The sequence below is a fragment of the Hesperophylax consimilis genome, chromosome 25 (assembly GCF_061612785.1).
Source record: "Hesperophylax consimilis isolate HC1 chromosome 25, BYU_Hcon_1.0, whole genome shotgun sequence".
Taxonomy (NCBI): Eukaryota; Metazoa; Arthropoda; class Insecta; order Trichoptera; family Limnephilidae; genus Hesperophylax; species Hesperophylax consimilis.
This window is the reverse complement of record NC_142860.1, coordinates 12,580,745-12,601,323: the sequence shown is the minus strand read 5'-3', so window position 1 is coordinate 12,601,323 and position 20,579 is coordinate 12,580,745. Positions and strand designations below refer to the sequence as shown.

General features: G+C 34.6%; 2 protein-coding genes across 3 annotated transcripts in view; both read left to right on the top strand.

Moving 5' to 3' along the window:
* Positions 1-509: 509 nt before the first annotated feature.
* LOC149411551 (BTB/POZ domain-containing protein KCTD9) lies at positions 510-14,199 on the top strand. Its single transcript, XM_089646793.1, has 6 exons — positions 510-1,091; positions 1,854-2,053; positions 4,148-4,283; positions 5,007-5,081; positions 5,423-5,541; positions 14,023-14,199. Exons 1-6 carry the CDS (start codon positions 578-580, stop codon positions 14,137-14,139), a joined length of 1,161 nt encoding a protein of 386 aa, XP_089502919.1. The 5' UTR covers positions 510-577; the 3' UTR covers positions 14,140-14,199.
* A 348-nt stretch (positions 14,200-14,547) lies between these two features.
* Positions 14,548-20,579, top strand: part of lost (methenyltetrahydrofolate synthase domain-containing protein lost) — a 32,182-nt gene continuing 26,150 nt past the window's right edge. For both annotated transcript variants that reach the window (XM_089647001.1, XM_089647002.1), the window contains exon 1: positions 14,548-14,703. In XM_089647001.1, the coding sequence (XP_089503127.1) occupies positions 14,664-14,703 (40 nt within the window). In that variant the 5' untranslated portion in view covers positions 14,548-14,663. The remainder of the gene's footprint in view (positions 14,704-20,579) is intronic.

The window sequence follows — 20,579 nt, the reverse complement described above, 5'->3', positions numbered from 1 at the left end:
TTATATGGACAAAACTATTTATTCATATTCATATTGCGTATATGAGGCCGCAAACAAATAATTTGTCTTAATACTCTAAAGCAATACCTTGCAAAAGCGTATTTAAACAAAATTAATTTATTAACGCCATCTGTGAACACGTAGAATACAACGAGCGTTGCGTTTAACCTTAAGCACTTAATTTAAACCGGCCATTCATTACCATGGACTTTATCTGAAGTCTTAGGAAGACCCAAAACGTATCGAGCATGCCTAATTTCGGAGAATTTAAATCAATAAATAATATCAACATAGACGACAACATCAAAGTTCTTGGTATGAACGTCGAAAACCACTTTAATTTAATTAATTATTATATTGAAATACCACGCAGCGCGGTGTCACTTCTACAAACATCACCATATCAAAAATCATAAAAATATTTCGATTATTGTAAATTATTCGAACTTGCCCATCACTACTATAGACGTCTATGATAAAGAAATGTCAACTTGACGTTTCATGGCGTATTCAGTGAGTGGTTTATTTATGCGTACTCGTCGGAACAAGAGAAACAAAGTTTTCATATAAAAATAATATGAAAAGAGTTACTATATTTCGCAATGGCTCTCAATTCGATGGAAAAGTGGTTGCATTGGGTGAAACGCTGGATGAATTCCTGAAGTTAGCCGCAATAAAGTTGGAAATTACAATAGCGAAACGAATATTCCTGTCTTCGGGCGGAGAAATCGACGACCTGCAATTAATTCGAGACAACGATGTCTTATATATCTCTGTTGGTGAAAATTTCATTGGCGGGACTTCTGCTTGCTCTAATGGTTGGATCACATTAAACGTTGGAGGAAAACATTTTACTACTTCTAGGTCAAATATTACCGAAAAGGAACCACTTTCCATGCTGGCGAGGATGTTTGCAGGAGAGAATGATCAGTTCTATATGAGCCCAAGTACAAAAGATTCCTCCGGGGCGTTTTTGGTTGATAGAAGTCCTCTATATTTTGAGCCCATTTTAAATTACCTTCGGAACGGACAAATTATAATCGACAGTGGTGTGAATCCACGAGGAATTCTAGAGGAAGCAAGATTTTATGGTAATTATAAATTTTTTCTTGTTTGATGGGAAGTTGGCTATCAAATCCAGTCGTAGTATAACAACCGTGTGACTGGCGATTAGTATGAAAGGGACGGCATGAGAAGAAAGGACTGAAAAAGAAGGTGAATGATTATTCAACGTCTCTTCTTTTACCCGTTGCTCGAGATAATACATTGAATTGATTACAGCACATTGACTGAGAATAATTTTGCCTTCCCAATTCAGAGTATAATTATTTTTTATGAATAAATTATATGAACATTACCAGTGGAGACATTTACAGGGGTACAGTGGGGACAGACCCCGCTAGATATTCCCAAATCTACTAAAAGACAGTCGATCTTTTGTCTTCACCAAATCCAATGAATTCTTATAACGTAAAAGCAATTAAAATTTGCATAAATATATTATAAAAAATTATCAATCATTTTCAAGTGACAGGCGTCCGCTCCGCGCCATGTCTTGATTGTCTTGAAACTTACGAGCGACGACCAGAGCTTAGCGGTGCTTAATAACACGTAATGCTTTCTCTCAAACAAGCTGGGTACAGGAGTGTAGCTTTAAAATGTGGCACCACAACTAATACTTGAATCTATATTTTGCTCTCAATTTGTGCCTGTTTTCTGTCAACGGGACAGAGTAAACGGAATGTATGGTCATGATGTTAGATACCATCGTTGGTGGTATACCCCTCCCTTCTGCGGGACATGTACCTTGTCGACCAGACCTCCTTTAATCTGCTTTTTTTTCTCTATTTCAGGAATTGAATCTATGGTACCCCAGCTAGAAAGGTTCATACAAATAGAAGTGTCTAAAACCATAGACAACGCGCCGCTGACTAGACCGGAAGTTATTAAGGCCCTCGTGTCCACGTCCACCAATGAAGACCTGAGGTTTCAGGGTGTCAATTTGATGGGGGCAGATCTGAACAGGCTTGATTTGCGGAATATTAATTTTAAGGTTAGTATATTATATTAACTACATTTTGAAGGTATCCATAGTCGTAAGGCTCTTGACTAGCAATCGGGTCAATTCAAATCCCGGTGTATGAAAATAAATTTTATTTAATTAATTTAAAAATAATGTGTGCAATATACTTCAGTATGTTTGCGGCACTTTCCAGACTGGAGAATACTCTCAGTGCCGCCCTGGTGAAGACCACCATTCAGAATTGAAATGTTGCTTGAAATGGCTTTAGCTGTAGATCTCAATAGCCAGATACTTCCCCACCTTCATCCTTTCCATCTCCTGCCCCTTCGCAAAAAAAAAAATATAGAAAGGGTGAGTAGTATTAAATATCTGGGTGTAATATTAAATGAAAAATTAAAATTTGATGAACACTTAGAATACATAACAAAGAAAATTGCTAAAAAAGTTGGATTCCTAAAAAGGATCAGAAATAACTTGGATCTAAAGACAACGCGCCTTGTTTACATTTTCTATTGTTACTCCGCATTTAAATTATTGTTCTAGTGTTTTATTCTTATGTAACGAAGCCCAAAATAATAAACTCCAGGTTATACAAAATAGGGGGATGAGGATGATTTTAAAATGCAACATTTTTACTAGAGTTAAAATTATATTACAAAATTTAAATATGATGACAACTAAACAACATAAAATATATAATACGTTAATAATGATGTATAAGCTTCGAAATAATATGCTCCCAAATTATCTGCAAAGAAATATTATGTACCATGAAAATGTTCACAATTATCCTACGAGAAGACGCAGAGATTTTAGGCTTCCCAAAACTAAACTTTCATGCACACAAAACAGCGCGTTTTATAAAGGGCAAAAACTTTATAATAACCTACCAAATGTCATAAAGGAAGCCACAAGCCTTAGCACTTTTCGTAGGACATGTGCTTTATATGTAAAAAATAATTTTTGATTGTTGAACATACTCACCAATATTATTTTAGTCACCTAGATATCTTATATAATATAATTTTGTGTATTTATCTTTTTCTCTTAAAATGTAATTGTTATTTTTTGTATTTTTTATATTTTCCTACTAGATGTATGAAAAAATTTGCGTACATCTAAATAAAGATTCAAAAACAAACAAACAAAACTACCTTCAGCCTCACAACATACCCCGATTGGGCATGCCATAATCTCACTGGCTGTTGGGAGCAGTTGGGACTGTTGTGCGGTTTTCTTTTTTTTTTAATTATCAGTCCTCTACTTAAACCGGTGAAAGTGACCATTTTATTTGTTAAACATCAAAACTACCACTCTGTGCGTTGTTCCTGTATTGATATATTTTTTAAATAAGTCCTCCTCAAATGTTTTTTTTTTGTGTTACTAGCTTCTATAATATTCTTTAATGTTTTTACCCCTTGATCAAACAGCCTCAGCCTTAGAGTCTTTTTAGGAGATATACATCCCAGCCTAACACGATCTCATAAAAGTTATGCTATCTTATTTTGTATTACAGTGAGAAATATGATTTAAATAGTGTTGGAAAGAGAGAATACTGCGCAATCAGTTTGCATTAAAAAAATACTGTAAACACTCCCGAAAAATTCAAAATAATTCTATGAATTTAGCATTTGAAAAATATATGTCAATTATTTGGCAAATATTTTAGTAAATATTTTTATATTAATTGAAAAAAGTGACAGTATATTTTATGATACATTTGTCTAATTAAATATGATTTTTAGTTTTGTGTAAAGTAGCAATTACAGTTTACAGAATAAAAACTATCGGTAAGCTACTTTGAAAACTTTATCATTGTTTACGTTCAAAATTTTAATATCTTTAATTACGTGCGTCTATTTGTAATACTAAAAGCTGAAAGAGTCTTTCATCTGTTTTCAGGAATAATATTTTATTTTGAAATACGTTCAAAAACAGCAAATTAATCTGAAATCGAATGTAATGTGAAAATATTTTCTGCGCATTCTGCATTCTGACAGTTCTCATATGAGACGTACATTGCAAAATGTGAGAGGCTTTAGCGGTTAATGATGTTTCTTTAGGTATAAAACTTGTCAAAGGAAATGTATTTTGCTAATGTTGTACGTATTTCTTTTCTTTCAGTACGCCTGCCTGTCCCGCTGCAATTTGTATGGAGCAAATCTATCTCAGTGCTGTTTGGAGAGAGCAGATCTGTCATATGCTAATCTGGAAGCAGCACAACTTCTCAGTGTTAAAGCTTTATGTGCCAACATGGAAGGTTAGGTTCAGTACTCATCAGTGATTAGAATCTTTATTGAATTAGTGCGAGGGGAACAAGAGAACAAGAGTTGTGTATGACAAATAAAATCAAAAAAGCGTAAAAAAAACTTGAAAACAGTGGCTCCACTTTGTTGGAGGTTGGTACATCCACGTACTATCCAACCACTTCGGTCAACATACAACCATCATCATCGATTGACATATACGGATATGTATTGAAATGCCGTTGTGCTGTGTGTTGCACTATTGTAAAAATAATGCCAAAATTTTGTAAAGCCAACATAGTAACTAGGAAAGTGTGTTTTTATATCATTGAAATATCTGCTAAATGTGTATTTATAAGGTTTTTGCCTTTAATTTAACCGCTTGAAGTCCAGTGTATCCACCACGGATAAGTTAGCTGTTCAATCGTACTTGGCTCGATTTTATGGTATTTTGAACCTTTAAAATGCTCCTAGATTTATAAAATATACTTAAGTATAGGAGCATATTTTAAGGTTCAAAATACCATAAAATCGATGCCAGTATGGTGAGCATATCCACGGTGGATTCGCCGACACACGACACATCCACGGTGGAATTCTTGGCACACTAGAGGTTAATCTTGCCAGATCACATATCTTTATGATCAATGTTATTGTTGCCATATTCTATGACAGTTGTGATAATCACAAAAACAAATGTCTAGTGCCTGCCTACCAACTTTATGTTTTATTTCTAGGGGCAAATCTCCGTAGCTGCAATTTGGAAGATCCTCAAGGGACCAAAGCAATATTGGAAGGTGTCAATTTAAAAGGTAATTGGTTTTCGGGAAGAATATTAATAAATGTATCTTTGAAGTTTTGCAACAATAAGTCACTAAACTTATTACAAGTTTGACTTGACCATTCAAACATATATTTCCAATTTTTTAATGCTCAGATTGTATGATAATATTATAATGAAAGTAATTAAAAACCTAGATTTTTACAACTATGTACATAACTATCAAGCTATATTTGGATTCCAAAAATAGTTTATTCATTCTCATCCTCCTTTGGTCGTCTGCAAAGTAAAGTGTATGGTTACATATATACAAGTGTACCCACGGCTCCAATTGTATATAATAATATTTTTTTCTTTTAATATTGTCAACAGGGGCTGACATGGAGGGTAGCAATATGGCTGGTGTTAATTTGAGGGTGGCCACATTAAAAAATGCCAATTTACAAAACTGTGATTTGAGGGCTGCCGTACTGGCTGGAGCTGATTTAGAGGTAGGAATTATGATCTAAAGCCTTCTAAAAGTATACTGTTGATAGCTCCATTTTGAGGATGTGGTAAGGAGACGAATGAAAGAGGTTGTGAAGTCACAGCATTTGTTGAGTCATGTAGTAGCGAGATCATTCCGGAACGATGCTCACGCAGTTGGTGGAGTGGTTGTCGGTGAATTCCCCGGGCCGAACATCGACACCGCGTCGGTGGATGTAGTCAGCGGCAAATTCCCCAGGTCGAAGATCGACACCACATGTAAGCTGAGATGGAGTCAGTGGCTCGACACCGCGTTGGTGGAGACCGGACTTGTAGATGGTGTTCAGCACTGAGGATGACAGTGAGTCTTCGTGGTACTCCAGACAAGGCAACAAGTATGATTTTTAATTGGTTACACCGAGATGGTAATCCATCCAACAAAAAGTGTCGAATATGACATTTAGCTGTGTTGGATGATTGTGAACAGCTCCATAAAACCTCTACAGTCACGAGGGCATCCGATTTTTAACTTTTCCGACATCAGAATTTAAAATGGAAATGGGAACTTACATGCAACATTTATAACAAACAGGGAGAGGTTAAAACAGAATTGTCAGCGGTATGCAATAATTATTATTATGCAAAAATATTGATTATTTACCTTTTTAATGCTTGACTTTTGGATGCAAATTTAAATAATCTTTATCTAAATACATAAAAAATGTTAATGTTCGTTTGTTCATAATCTGAAATCTCAAAAAGTACTTCACCGATTGCTTTGAAATTTTGACACAACGTTGCATTTGAATACGCGTGTGTTTTTATATACCTATATTATATAGATGTCACCTGTGACAGGTAAAAACATGATTTTTAAAAACAGCGCCATCTGTTGGACGTAGAAGGTAAACACGCTATTTTTTCTCTATCTGCACAGACAGACTGAGCCACAGCAACGTGTGGCGGAGTACAGCTAGTTGTACAAATAAAATATAAAGTACAAAGGGTATGCAGTAATTTTTATTTTGCAAAAATAATGATTCACCTTTTTAATGCTTGACTTTTGGATGCTAATTCTTTAAATAATCTTTATTGTACAAATAAAATATAAAGTACAAATTATCAGTATGTCATATTTCTCACAGTCCACAATCCAATAAAAAATACTTAACTATAATAAAGTGTAATGTGCCTAAATCATGAGTCTAGGTACTATTTGAGGTACTGAGGCTAAGTAAAAATAATTATTTTTAATTAAAAAAAAAAATAATCCCTTTGGCATATTGACCATTATATTGCTTAAGATGCTCTCAGAAGATCGGAGAAATTGAATGTATTTGCACTTTGCAATAAAATCCAAATAAATTGAATATTTCAGAATATGTATCTAAAAACTATTTTTGAAAGGTGATAAAATACGCTTCCACGTTCTGTTATTAGAAATAAACATAATTTAGTTAAATACAAAATTTGAAGGCAAACATGAAAAAGTTTTGAAAATGGCTCAACTTACGTTTTTTCATCTAAACACTGAACTGAAATTACTGATAGCCAAAAAAATACACATTGTTTTTTAGACAAATGTACTGTAAACAATATCGTCAACTCGCTTTTTTGTTGTTTCATATAAAAATAATTGAGAAAAAATTCTCAAAATTTCATAAATTTTTCTCATATTACGATGGGAATACTTGATTTCACAGAGGTGTACATTTTATTTCTTCTGTATTTGAATATAAAGCCTGATGTTTTCTCTTTCGGACACCGTTTAGTTCATATTTCTAATGCAGGGATCACACAACAACAGTACAATACTGTCTTATCCCAGCTCCGGACCCATTGTCATAGTCTAAACAGTAGTTTAGAAAACAGGACAATGAACAAAGACATTGTCTCAGAGTTGGACGGGCAAGCTATCTCTTGAGGATAGTGACTTAGTCGCTCTAGTTCGTTTTTGTCCAAGAGACCATTGTTAGAGAAATTGAGTTAAGTATGCAGTTGTTCTCACAAGGCTTTTATTTATACGAAACAAGTGATTTTTTTTTAAATTATACAAGAGTTTTTCGCAACACAGTTTGTCTTAAGTCCTCCAAAATTAAACAACATTCCAATCGTGTTTATCCAACATCCACACGTTAGCCAAAAGGACCCCTCATTTTTAAACCAGCCGTTAGGTACATTTCATATTAATTTATCCAACATCCAAGTCATATCTTGGCCTATGTGTGAAATTCAAACTCTCCATTATGGGCGTATTACTCTAATAGACCAAACAGCCAATAGCAGCACACCGGGAGGATGACGTGATTGTTCTTATTCCAAACATTTGTTCGTTAGCGTCACAAAAGCAAATGTGTTCATTTGTGATTTTGCTATTTACAAACTTATTTAAGTGGTTTACTGGGAGATTTCTTCACAGATTGCCTAAATACGCTGTAGAAAAGGATAAAAAATTTCATTGAAAATGTAACAGGTAATTAATATTTAATTATTTGGCCAGCAAATTGTTTCAACTTATCGTCTGTTACAGCTCCATACAGGTGGTTATAATAACATTGTGTCTTTCGAATGTTTACATAGCATTTTAAAATGCGTGCCAAGTTCTATATTATGGTAAAATATCGTAGAAAAAATAATAATAAATTGATTTTGAAAAACATGATTAAATCAAATCAATTAATTAAAATAAATGACAAATAGTGAGGCATGGCACCTGAGGGTAGGACGAAATTATACTGATCACACTAGAAATGAGATTCCTGAGGCGTATGCATAGTAAAATAATTTACGAATGAAGACTTCCGAAAGTAAGGAAATGGGTGCTTGGATGTTTTGGGCACATGGAGTGTCAGGAGAATGTACGAGGCGAATGAATGAATAAATGTGAACACTTATTTTGGGACATGTAAAGAGTTGTAGTAATGAAAGAGTATTTGAGATGATGTTTGAATATGGATGGAGCTGTTAGGTTACATTTCATTACATTTCTCTCCCTCTATTTAAGAAAAACTTTTTTAGCACACTGAATTCGCCCACATAACACATACAACCACACACATGCACACAGGTACTTCCCCACCTTTCTCTTCCCCATCTCCTTCCCCTCCCCTCTACCCTTTAGCCTCACAACATACACCAGTTGGGGTTGCCATAGTCTCACTGGCGCCAAACGGTTGGGAGCTGTTGGGACTCTTATTTTTTTGGTATTACAGAGTTGACAATATTAAAAGGATTTTGAATTTTGATATAGCAGCAGCCGATGATGACGAAGCTATTGTTTGTTTAAATGATACAATAAATAAATCTTTACGAGAGATTGTACTCATGATGTTTAAAACAAAACAATTATTATCAAAAACGTAAGAAAATGACAATGAAAGGGTTTCTATTATTTTGTACATTTAGTATCTAGCATTTCTCATGTGTTTGTTTCCTACCTGTCACTTTATTTTTTTGTTCAAGAATTATTTATTTATTTATTTGAGGAATATTAACAGTCTTAGTAATACATTATACATAAGAGGATAACAAAAAAACAGACCAATTATTAATGTTCACAGATAGATATTCAGAAACATTAAAAAAAACCTGTAAACTAGAATATTTAATAAAAATAGAAAAAAAAACTGAATAAAGCAGCAAATAAGAAAAATAATAATACGAATGTAAATTCAACAAACGATAAACCTATAATATGCCTACCATAAACAGCAATAAATAAAAGTGATTATCTTCTTCTTCTTCAATGGCGCTACAGCCCATTTCGAGCCTTGACCTCCTTTAACATGAGCCTCCACCGCCCTCTGTCTTCGGCCGTTGTCTTCCAATCTGCAACATGGAGTAGTCCTCTGGCATCTTTCCTGACATCGTCCTCCCATCTCAGCCTAGGTCTGCCCGCCTTTCGTTTGCCTCCCGGGTGTCCTGTTAGAACCTTCTTTGGTACACGTGTGCTTGGCATTCGGTGCATATGTCCGGCCCATCTTAGTCTTTGGAGCCGTAAATGAGTAGAGAGTCTGGGAGCTTGGTAGATGTCATATAGCTCCTTATTGTGGCGGATTCTCCATGCCTCTCCCTCTCGCACCGCTCCTAAGATTCTTCCAAGTACCTTTCTTTCGAAGGTGTCCAGCCGTTCCGCAGACTTTGCTGTCAGTGTTCCCGCCTCACATCCATAGGCCAAGACCGTTCTAATAATTGTTTTATACAGGGTTATTTTGGTTTTCCTATGGACGTTTCGGGATTTGAACACTGGCAGCAACACGAAGTAAGTGTTGTTAGCGGCTGTGATGCGCTTTCTTACTTCTACTGGGTCTTCGTTGTCCTGCATTATGATGGAGCCCAGGTAGGCAAATTCTTCGACCACTTCAAAGTTATAGGAGTTTTTAAAATTCACTTTATCTTTTATTCTGCGGTGTGGGGTTCTGGTTTGCATCATGATTTTAGTTTTGTTCTCATTGATTTGCAAGCCCACCTCTCTTGCTGCAGTCTCCAAAGGGTCAAACACCTCTCTTACAGCCTGTAAGGATCTTCCGACAATGTTAAGGTCGTCTGCATATCCAACTATTTGATTGCTTTTGTAGCAAATGTTTGAGTCGGTAGCAATCATTGTCTTCCTCACGACGTGCTCCAGAACAATATTGAAAAGAGTGGGAGCTAAGCCATCACCTTGTTTCAGTCCCTGGGAGACGTTAAAATCCTCCGTTGTTTCACCTCCTATCCTCACTCGACATCGTGAACCAACCATCGTTGCTTTTACAAGCTTGACTATTTTGGGCGGTATACCAAAATTTAGGAGTATTTCTTTCTTTTTTTTCCTCCCTATCTATACTGTCATATGCCTGTTTGAAGTCAACAAATAGTTGATATATGTCTATATGATTATAACTATACTTAAATATACTTAGGTTGGAACGGGAAAGGGGAGGAGAGGGATAAGGAAAAGTTGCCACGCAAGTAATATTAAAATATTAGGTACAATCAATTTAACAGTCGTGAATATGAGTTAGAATGTGATACAATGAAATTCTGTAGTGATAGTAACTAGCAGTGAATATGTCAGCATGAGTGTCTATATTTGCAAATTTATTATTATAGTAGTTACATGTCCTTTGCATAAATTCATTTTGATTGGAATTGGTATTGCATCTATCAATGTAGAAAAGGGTATTTTGTCTGCTGTATCGAATTGGCGCATGGAAATTTATTTTGTTCAGCAACTCCGGGCAGTCAACTTCAGAGTTAATAATTTTATACAAGAGCATCTGATCAGCGACAATCCTCCTGTTGAGTAGTTTCGTGATTCGAAAATATTTCTCGATTTCGTCAATTATGATTTAGAAAATGTAGTGTATATCACAGAGCTAATAGAATGTTAATAAAAAAGTTATTACCTCTAGTACATTTAATATAATTTTGGTAATTTACCTACATCTATTTCCAATCCCTCTATTGTAATAAACAATGGCTCGCTAATATCTCAAATACCTGAAAACATTTTACGGAGCCTAATGTGGTTAGGGAGGTTTTATGACCTCTTTTTTTCAAGTTAGTCTATATTGTGTAATAGATATAAATCCGACCCCATATATTCACACGTCGAATCATTTTTAAAAAGAATTCCTCGTCTATTGTTTTACACATTTCTAAAGAACTTGTAGGTATCTATTGTGTTTCTAAATCCTTTGAATTATCTTAATGTTACTGAATTTCTGTTGTCACATAAATCAATACGATCTTCCGAGTCTGACTACACTGAAGTCTGACCTGGTCTGACCGTACAAAGCTCTGATGTATATGGGCGTTTTGAACAAAAATTATGAATACATGGGCTCTATCTTATTACTAACGATTGATGACCTACTTGATGCACTCATTGCATTCGCCGGCCGCTGCTCGTCAATCAACAATAATACATTCAATGAATTGATCGATGAGTGTAATCCCGCCTGAAATATTATCTTATGGGTGTGATTGTCTGAAAAGGTAAGTTTTCATTGATGATTTTAGGTCATTATAATTGTACATAAGCTCACTCTTATCATTTGTTACCCAATTATGAAAATTATTTTCTTTTAATTTAACAAAAAAGACTCAACCAAAAATATATCAAATACCTTAATATTATTGACTTATAAGGTAATCCTATAAGTATCAACGTTCAATGACAGACCTATTTTAAGAGTGTTTCATAATAATATTAATTTGAAATGCTTTCCGTTCTTCCTGTAATACCCTTTGGATAAAGCAGCAGTCATGCGAGAGTGCGCGCTTTTGTCCAACATCCGTCTCATTTTTCCAATATCCAACTTTAACAAACAAGATTTTGTCACTTTGTCCAACATCCAAATTAAAAATGTGTTTTCTGTACATTGTATTATACATATTATACTTAAAAATGATTATATCTATTACTTTAAATCGTTTTAGTAATCTTACAATCGAGCTAATTTAAATTTATACACCTTTTTCGTAAAAAAAAACTTTAAAGCGCTATTTCTCCCGATTTACGTTTTGGTCTGTTAGATAAAAATTAACTACAGCGACGTTTTACCCCCACCACCACTCCCGGTCGCGTTGTCTGCATTTCGACAAGACAGTAGGACAATAGCCAGTCGTCCCGCGTGTACGTATCTCGGTTCTCAGCGCTCTCGGCGTTCGGATCGCATATTTCCGCTTAAAAATATCGCGTAAATGGAAGACTACAATACATCTTGGTATAAAAGACCTAATATTTTTAAAAACTTGCTCGTAACACGCGTCGTAGTGTATCCATTCTCTCAGTGTTCCGCGTTTGATCTGCGGTAGAATTGTTGTATTGTCCCATTATCCTGTCCTGCGCTGTCGAGGCTCTTCATGGAGCAGGGACAGAACAAATGCATTGTCTTCTGTATTGTCCTCGTGTGATCCCGGCATTACCATGACAGTAGTAAAAGGAGACACAATGACTTCTATGAGACCATATTATGAACTGTTCCCAAAAATGAACAAATTGACTCTATGGCTAATACATAGCTGTTTTTTTTCCCAAAACAGAACAAATTAGTCTAATGGGTTAAATATTATAATAACCATTAACAAAATTAAAATAATGCAACAAAGTGATTTTACAATTATTGAAGAAAATTTAATAATATTGATAAACATCACCACATATCCAGTATATTTGCGGGGTATAAAGGGACTATGGGCGGATGTTTGCAACTAATTCAAAACTTTCGATACTATCGGGTGTGCAAAAATACATTCAGGCGTGTCCTCTTTAAAATGATTTGCCTGCACGTGAATCCAAATTGCAAAATTCACAAGTTTCGCCTAAACTATAGTATAATAAAATCATGCCTTATTTACATCAGTATGTGATTTTTTGTATTGAAACACAGCATAATATTTTTTTATCTTTGTTTTAATTAATTTTTCGTGTCACAGTAGCGCCTTTTAAAAATGGCACATACACATAAAAATATTTTGTTAAATTTTCATGCTTTCATACTAAAATTTACTGTAGATAAGAATGTTTAACTGCCGTCTACTCTAGCAACCAAATTCTTGTAATAGAAATTAACATTATGAATCCTAAGATTCAATCCAAGAAGCGATAAATATGACAAAAAAAACTGAAATGCAGTTCTGTTACTCCTAACATAAAAATGTTTTCTCTGTCGATCTCTATGTTTTAATTTCTAATTTATGTTTGCCAAACACCTCATAGTGAACATTTAACATTTCCTTGCTATCTTGGACAGCCAACTGAATTAGTGTTCAAAAGGTGAATTCGAATGATAATTAAATATTATTATAAAAAAAATATTTTAAAGACAATCTTATCAAAAATCTGTTTCCACATGAATTGATCTTAAAAATAAACTAAATCGCATTTATTTCCCACGTGTGACAATTTCTTCTCCAAATATATTAATAATATTATGTCTTCTATTTACATTATTTTAGATATGTTTTAGCAATCTACATTTATATCACATTTAAAACAAGTAATACAATTATTTGTTTAACTTTCTCACTGCATTGTACTTACTACATATCAAAATACATGTACCTACCATATTATTAATTACTTATTTTTTTAAGTAAGTAATAATAATATAAATATAACTACAATAATATACTGTACACTCCTCTTTCAACCACAAGCTAACGCTTCCATGGAAGAGTAGTATTCAGATCTCACAACATGTATAAACACAATGTAAATACTATTTTATATCTAATTACCTTATTTCTTTATAAAAAATAATAAATAAATAACATTAGAATCATTGAAATCGGTAGAAAAATGTAATTTTGCACCTGGAGCATTTACACCCCCAGCACAAGCAGCATTTACTATTTTTATGCAATTTATAGCTAAAATCTTCGATTGAGTCTCAGATTTTGTAATACTTTTACAATACGTTGGTCGCTAATGTGTAGGGCCGTTAAGTACCTACACTGAAAGTTGTAACCTCTAAAACTATGTTTCCAATTTTAAATTCACCGCCATTTTATTGTTGCAGAACTGCGATCTTTCTGGCAGCGATTTACACGAGGCCAACTTGAGGGGCGCAAATTTGAAAGATGCGACGTTCGAACTCATGCTGACTCCGCTCCACATGTCCCAAACCGTCCGCTGATAATTAAATTTGTGATAGATATTATTTATTTATAGATATTTATTAATTTATACTATGTATTTGCGAAAATAAATACAAATATTACTACAAAATCAAGTGTTTTATTTTATTAAGTTGTCATTTTGATAAAATACAAGCAGACATTATCTAAATTCAGCATGGCTGACGCCGGTAATGCTTTCAATTTAAGTTTATCCTTTTGAAAAACGCTTATTTTGTAACTGGATATAGATAAATAATTTTATTATCGTTTAGGATTCAGTTGTCAGAAATAATTTAATAATCATCCATTAAATTAATAAATAATAGTCATCATTTCGGACATTTAATTCTGAACGATGTCCTAAAAGCACAACATGAAGTTAGTTCATTTGTTTCAATAATAGTCTATTTTTACCTATGACGGGTTGTGCAATACCTGCAATCTGCATTCACAATAAATTCGGCGTTGTCGGTTAATCGTCGTTGTCAAATGCGACTGCACATTTGTGATAAATAACTAACATCTTACGAAAAGTATCACTATGTTGAACGGAGATAGCTCGCAGGCTTCGGAGGCAACCCGTAAGTTTCTTTTCATCTATTTCAATGTACGACTTTGTGTATTTTTTCTGTTAAATATTATTGTCGGAGCTGGGGTAAAATTTTGATGCATTGAAAATTTTGACATCGAAATTCACCTGCAGATGTTTCGCAAAATGTAAAAACAAGCTGTGTCATTGTTTAAAATCTTATTCTTACGTTCTGAACTCGCTGTTCGAGCGAAAAATTGCATTTTGATGTCGAAACCAGATAAATTAACATGTGTTTTTGTCGGGTTTTCGGCATTTCTATGCATCCAATAACAATGGATCCGGTACGTTTCCAAATCAATTTTCCGCTGTTTTTAGGCGATGTCAACGAATGCGTTGATCTTATATCGTCATGATTATCATCTTTCAAGTTCGGAACGACAATTATTGCACGCCCTTTTGTTAATGCGATTTGCAGTACGTATCGTCGTTTCCTATACGTCAGAAACTACCTACACACATTATGCAAATCATTAAATTTGTGATGTTGACATGCTTTGAGCACATTATTTGTCCTTTTGTGTAATGTGTCCATTTCGAAATATGTCCAATAAAAAATATATCCTTTCTACTTTCATATTTGGAAAATTAACCTTTTGATTGTATTGTCACAAAATGGTTAATTTTGTTTCTATACCATGCCGTTTCCATTCAATATTTTACTGTTATTCTGGCTATCGGAGGTTAACTATCATCAGGGCATTCTTCACCCTTCAGGCTATAGCCCGGAACAACTCTGCAGAACTGAGCTATCAGTCATAGAATTCGAAGCCATGAAGTGTGTCTTCTTGTTTCCCTATAATTTAACTCTCTGGTACATTTGACCGTTTCTATCATCAGAACTATTTGTCTATGATTATCAGTTTGCATTATTGGAGATCATAGCTAACCCGATATGTAATGATGCATTCACCTACTGATAGAAATTTATTGCTGTTTGGGCACAAATGTGCAATAAATGATAGGATGCTTACAAGTACCCAATATGAATTCATCAGCATTAATTTTATTATTATCAATCGTTAAATTATTTATAATAACCTATATTATATGAAAATAATTCAAAGTTTTAAACATAAATTTTGTTTAGTACTGTACAATTTAATATAGCCCTGTTTAGTAAATCACCTCAAAGGTTATTGTAAATTTTAGCTCTTCTAAAGAAATTCTTTTCGATTTCTGCACATACAACAATAATTACTTTCAAACTCAAAACATATTTTTCAATGAATGTACCATACCTATTGATCTACAAAATTATCTATGATCAAAACTTGTTCAATATTTTTGGCTAAAGAAGAAACTAACAACAGCAAAAAAATGAAATTCTTAAGTTTTTTGTGTCCACTAAACCTATACTAGCGACGCCACCGACTGCAAAAGTAACCGTGTCAAACTCTGGGCCGACCCTGAGCGGGCCGACTCACCAAGGAGCCAATGCGCTGATAATACCTAACACCTGATACAGTGCCAGGCGTCGTTTGGCCCAGGGCCGGCCCCGAAGTAACTTGCATACCCAAAGCCTTGTATTCGGAATAACTTTGCTATTTATTGTGTTGGTATCAATTTTAAAAGATTTATCCAAAACAATAAAACAAAAATAAATAAGTGCCATCATTAGACTAGGTTGTTCTAATAATTATTTGAAATTTTACAAAAAACTCACCTTTCAAACAGATGCTAATCACCTCATTTAGAATTGCAATTATTTTGAATCAAGTTTTTTTTTAATATATATTGTATTTCTTTTCCATTCATGGTACAGCTTGAAACATTTGGCTTTGCAGGCGGCCAAAGTAACTGAGGGCAGGGTCATATTAGTGGGTACGGGTAAAACTGTAAGCGACAACACATTTATTAGGCGCTTTGTTACGATTTTACTGTCAGGTCGGATATTATTGGCATGACAACTATTGCGCCGTATCGGCACCTCTTAATGTGAACAGCTAGAGCCAACCAATGTGAACCTGCCCTACATATAGTCAATGAACCAACTCGCCAGGCCACAAACCATGGACAGACCCATGAGGGCCAGGGGTACAGACCAATTTGCACGGAGGGGGGAAGTGGGATATATCCCTCTCTGCACAAAAATCCCGCAATGGACTGCCCTGCAAACCATTACCTTAGATTAGTGAACTTCTTTTCTGCTCAGGGTCTGATTATTTCAATATGTGGTTTTCGGCAGTCAATATCCGGCTGATGTCGTAGTTTATTCGAGGGATTCTCGATCCCTCCTTGTGCCAAAAAGATTGTCACATGTTGCCTTCAGCTTGTCGAAATGATACCCAGATTTTGCGTTACGGCATGTCTATCTATTTTGACATCAGTGGCCTCGGCACACAATCCTTGCTTCATTCGCATTCAAGCATCGTCTAATACATGTTCTTCTGGAAGGTTATCGATCTGTACTTTTTATATAATATTACCCCCAATATGCATAATTGTAATGAAACAGTACGAATGGAAAAACACCAAATTTCGAGTAACTTCATAATGGGTTATTTTTAACTCGATTCATGCTGTTTTTTTTTTTTTTTTAAATATATATTTGTTCATCTGTGTTGATCTTTTAACGAGGCTGTTCATGTTTAATGTTGATCAAAAAAATAATAATTGTTTGTTGTAATTTCTATGCGTACAAAAAAATTCCTTAAATCTGACATTTTTAAAAAGGTGCCGATCTTTGCGCTAATGTCGTCTGATATTAAATTATTGTCCCAAAAAGCCGTCGTCGTCATTATTTGTTGAAGTAAAAGGAATTTTTTGGTTTCTTGGGAAATATTTTTGTGTTCATCTGATTTAAGAAAATAATATTTACATGAACTCACTTTTTGAACACTAAGCAATTCTAGTAAAAAAAAATATATATATATATTTATTCCCATTTGCAGTATTCATTTTCTAACTTCGTATAATCTGATCTTATTTCAGCGTGGGTATATAATGGTTCCTTGATAACTCAGCCCAATAACAATTCAACACATCTAAAAGTGATATAAAGTCGTTAAAAGCTATGAAAAAAACTAACCCATAAATGTAACCTTTTTGACCTAGTTTTTGTTTCATCACTTTAAAGATATGTTGAATTATCCGGTTACCGTATTTAATATTAATTTTATATTTTTGATTGCTGTGTTAGTAGTGGTGGAAGGTACTCTCAGTATCGCCTCAGAATCAAAACATGATGTATAGAACTAGGGTATGGAATTGGCTCTTGTGCCGTATTTGCATTTTGATAAAGTGGAAATTTATTTGTCATGAGCTGTTTTTTTTTATCTCCTTATCGAATGTGTTGCACCTAATTCCAATAAAGCATTCTATGGTGGACATACTGAGTGATCATAGCTCCATTGTAATGTATTGTCTCCCTCTTTCTCATAAACGATGTATACAATATATGTAACATAGAATTTACAATGGAGCTCTCAGCGGCAAAACTACAATGGCGGTCAACATTTAATCTGGAGATTCCTTTCTGCAAGGTGCATTCAAAATGGCCCTGGTCAAAACGAAGAGGCTGGATTCTTAGGAGAGCAATCAGTATGAGGGCCGGAATGCTCTCAAGGCGGTTCTACCATTGTAGCGAAGATGTAAGAAAACTGCTCTTTAAGACTAACGGCCGTTCTTCCCAATCCTACTGATCAACTGCTGAGCCGAAATTTTGGCTCAACACTGCTCAAACGCACAACTATGCTATTTCCAACAGAAAAGTGACAACTGAGTGATCAACCAATTTAAGGAAGCCAAATTACTGGATTAAGCTTGCCTCAGTAAATGACTACTTATAAAAAGTGTCAACAGAGTGAAACATATTTGCGAGGTCAAGGCACGGTGGCATTAAAGTCAAGCTAATACTTTATTTTTAACATATTTCATACGCTTAAATATTAAATATCGGTTTACGTATTACAGTACTTAAAAAAATATATGCATTAATAATAAATACAATAATTAATTCGTCAATGTTAATTTAGCATTGAAAGTTTTAACTTTGATGTCATTTTATTGTCTATGAAATGGCCATGGCCACTTAAGATAATCAACACTAAAGATGTTTGGAAACAGGTGAATCGAACGTTACTGAATAAACCACTTGGCTGATCGGACCCCGAGATTGATCGTTCGAAATGTTGGGAACAACGGCCGTTACTGCACTGCCCCTATACACATCAGAACTGTGGACACAATATCCAGTAGTGCAATGGTGTAAACGCATTCAGGCAACTTATGCAACGGTGATGCAGTGACCTCCTTTAGTTGGCGAATTGAAAATTGTCTGAGTAATCTTTTGTTTTTAAATGGTGTAGTTTTATTTAGAATATTTATTATCTTTATAAATTTGTAATGTTGCATGGTGAAGTATAATTTATTTAAATTGTTTAAACACCCTGTAATGCCATATTGCATTACTGATTGGCAGAAGGCAAAATATGCCATTTTGAGTAAATCTTTATTTAGTATATTATGTCTAAAGATGCATGTTAGTTTCCTCACTCACTTTGAGGAAACAAAGAAACCTCAAACATGTCGCAATAAACTAAATGAAACGCATGGAAAGATTGTTTACTAGTAGGTGTACACCAGCTTTATATTGTGGCAAAAAGTGTTACTCTAAAATCGCTCTTTTGAGAAAACAAACATTTATGTTTTGTACCAACTTCAAACTTTGGTTATTAAATTCAATTACAGTTTGTGTCGATATAAAAAATATGATATTGTGATGTGTGTTCATTCATGAATATTGTTTCCGTTTGATTTTTAGTTATGTAATAGTCGGGTTTAAAGTTTATTTCCAAAATGGCAACAATTAGTATTTTACTAAGTGCTTATTGTCCTTTGGGTTCTCCTTATGCTTTAAATAGACTGCTTCACTTTCTTTTCAATGCACTACACAATTGCAAAAGCAAAACATTCAATAAACGTTGTGTATAGACACGCGAAATGCCTATAGACAAAAACAATCAAGTTGACTCGCTTTTCTGCCAGAAATGAAAAGAGCGTATATAAGTGCACGTCCATAGACATTATATAAGGCAAATCGATTTAACGTTTTTTTTCTTCAGTACAAATGTATTCGGTTTCTATTTAACTTTGTGTCAGGGTGTTTGTAAGAAAATAATCTTTCAGCGTTGGTCAGTTTATTTCTCTTACATACCGGGTTCACAGCTTATAGTAAAAAACAGAGTACAGGAAAGTTGTAGCACAAAGTAAAGTCATTTAGAGTTTAAACAATTATCACTAACGTTCTCACTAAACACTTAGCGTAATAACCTTAACAGAGGACCCGTGGTCTCTTAGTTGGGTTGAGGTTTTCCCGACAAGTAATGTCCCCGAGGGAGCTGTTACTTGAATTCCCAAGGAGAACCCGGAGTGTTCTCTCGACTCGGTACTGGGGGGGTTTAACTGGGCAATGACCACTAGGATTCTGTTGCTTAGTTTAACCAGGAGACTGGATACTCTGATTCCATATAGGCCTGCACGGTGTTATATACCCTTTGGGGAAGGGTAGTGCCGGCCGATGACGGAGGGGTGGGGGTAGCTTGGCCAATGGGCTGTCTTCCTCTACGGGTGGTGAGCTGAAAGTTGCCGAGCGAGACGGCGCTATGCGTGTGAGGGAGAAAGTATTCGGATCCGTGCATCGGACTAAATACCGCTCGCTACATCATTATAATTATGGAAAAATTTAATTTAACACAACTTAAGAGTGTAAATAACTTTATAACACGGCATTATGAAGTCAAATTTCCGATTTTATGTTTTTTGCCAGTATGCCCACTTTATACACTTTTCAAGAAAATATATAATTTATTATAGTATTATCTCTATCTCTTTAAATTCTGGTTCTGATAAAAAGTGCAATGAAAT